Genomic DNA, 2,467 nt, shown 5'->3' on the forward strand with positions numbered 1-2,467 from the left:
AGGGCGGCCTGGGCACCGTACGACAGCCGTTCCGGTGGAAGACCCTTATTGCTTCTCTGGGAGCGGCGAAGTTCGTTGACTGGCGGAACTGTTTCACCCTCTTTGTCATCTTGGTCCCCTACTAGAGCTACGTCTCTCGATGGTCCAGTCCATATATGGATTTCATCTTCATTGGAGTCACGTACGCGAGCTCTCTTCTTGCTCGACATGCGATCCCGTTCTGTTCGCGCTCTTCTGTTCTTGCTCATTCACTGAACGTTCTGATTCACAACAGAATTTCTCCATGACCCGACTCTCGTCAATGATTACGCTCCTGGCCACTGTTACTCTGTGGCTTCCTTTCAGTAGGACTCTATACCCCTTTTGCGTTTCGCTGAAGCCGACCAACGTTCCCTCAACAGCACGAACATCCCATTTGCTCCGTTTTTCTTTCGGTACGTGCACAAATGCCTGGCTTCCAAACATCTGTCGTGACGACGATGCCGACGCAACGCGGCCAGCCTCATCAAAAACATCGCTACCGCGCGCGCAACACGCTCGGTAATCAGTTCCGTTAAGCGCTCAGCCCAGACCAGCCGGTCGCGCTGATCGCCCAATTAAATCGCTCTCTTCTTACGTCGGCTAGGCCTCATTCTTCTCCCCCAATTGGTGACCCGGATTTCGAACATCTCGCACAGCCGCTACCACCTCGTCATGGAAAACACCAGTTCAGGTGACCCTTCTGCATCTCGTCTCAGCGCAGTTTCCATGAAGCTTCCCCCATACTGGCCCGCTGACCCTGCTCTGTGGTTTGCCCACATTGAGTCACAATTTGCAACCCGTGGAATCGTCAGCCAGCTCACCAAATTCCATTACGTCGTGTTCGCTTTGTCCCCCAACGAGGCCGCAGAAGTTCGCGACATTATTATGACCCCTCCCACGTCAGGCCCGTACGACGGACTCAAAGAGGAGCTTATCCGCAGGACAACAGCCTCTGAAGAACGACGCCTTCAGCAACTGATTACTTCGGAAGAATTAGGCGATCGAAAACCGTCGCAGCTCCTTAGACGCATGCAACAACTTCTGGGCGATCGCGCGACATCTCTCGATGCTTCCATCGTGGGCGAGCTTTTCTTGCAACGACTCCCATCCAACGTTCGCTTGATACTGACCAGCTCTGAAGGCATTACCCTACAAGCCTTTGCACAGTTGGCCGAAAAAAAATATGGACAACATGTCCTTGCCCATGTCAGCTCCGGCGTTGTCGTCTATATCCAGCGAGCAGTCCGAGCTGGCAAAGTTGCGTGCGGATCTCGAAAAGCTCACCGATCTTGTCACAACCAGCCTTCGAAATCCCCGCTCCCGCAGCCCAAGTCCTGCACGCACGCGCAATTGGACTCCGCAGTTCCGCCGCCGCAGTCGTTCAAAGCCGTCCGATCCCAACAGCAACTTCTGCTGGTACCACGCTACCTTTGGCGACTGTGCTCGCAAGTGCACCCCACCATGTTCGTTTGCGGGAAACGGACCGGCCAACAACTGATGGCGACCAGCTGTGTTGGCACCTCTTGTCGCCGCCCATCCCTCTTTTTCATCATGGACCGACTCACAGGCGTCCGGTATCTCGTCGATACCGGTGCCGAAGTTAGCGTCGTTCCTCCTGCACCCGGCGACAAGAAACGATGCATCGCATCCACCCTCGAAGCCGCAAACGGCTGTCCCATCCCCACATACGGCGAGCGCTTGGGTACCCTTGACCTTGGTCTCCGTCGAAACTTTCGATGGGTGTTTCTTGTTGCCCAGGTTAAGCATCCCATCATTGGTGCCGATTTTTTGGCACATTTTTGCCTTCTCGTCGACATGAGCCGACGCGGCCTTTTGGACACTCAGACGAACCTTACATTCAGTCTTCTCCATTTATGCTAAGTCCCGTACTGGTCCGCCCAGCTCCCAAATCTAGATTTGAAGCTATCGTCCGAAGTTTACCAAACCTCGCACCGTCCCCCAACACCGAACGCCCAGTCAAGCACGACGTCCAGCATTACATTGCCACGACAGGGCCTCCGGTATACGCTCGAGCTCGCCGCCTCGCTCCTGAGAAGCTTTGCGTCGCTCGGCAGGAATTTCAACATATGCTGGACCGCGGACTGATTCGTCCGTCATCCAGCACTTGTGCATCTCCACTCCCCCTCGTTCCGAAAAGACCGGAGATTAGCGCCCGTGTGGCGATTATAGAGCCCTGAACAAAGTAACCATCCCAGACCGTTACCCGCTGCCCAATCTCCGAGACTTTGCAGCCAACCTACATGGTGCATCCTGCTTCTCAAAAATCTATCTTGTGCGCGCGTATCATCAAATCCCTGTAGCTCCCAAAGACATCCCAAAAATGGCGATCATCACCCCATTTGGGCTATTTGAGATCGTTCGCATGCCATTCGGACTCCGCAATGCCGCCCAATCATTTAAACGTTTTGTCGACCAAATACTCCAT

The 2,467-nt window shown here is 54.4% G+C and overlaps 1 protein-coding gene across 1 annotated transcript; it reads left to right on the forward strand.

The window, feature by feature from the left end:
• The first annotated feature begins 693 nt into the window (after positions 1 to 693).
• LOC135398503 (uncharacterized) lies at positions 694 to 1,902 on the forward strand. Its single transcript, XM_064629905.1, has one exon. It carries the CDS (start codon positions 694 to 696, stop codon positions 1,900 to 1,902), a length of 1,209 nt encoding a protein of 402 aa, XP_064485975.1.
• The last annotated feature ends 565 nt before the right edge of the window (positions 1,903 to 2,467 follow it).

This window comes from Ornithodoros turicata, chromosome 6 (assembly GCF_037126465.1).
Source record: "Ornithodoros turicata isolate Travis chromosome 6, ASM3712646v1, whole genome shotgun sequence".
NCBI lineage: Eukaryota > Metazoa > Arthropoda > Arachnida > Ixodida > Argasidae > Ornithodoros > Ornithodoros turicata.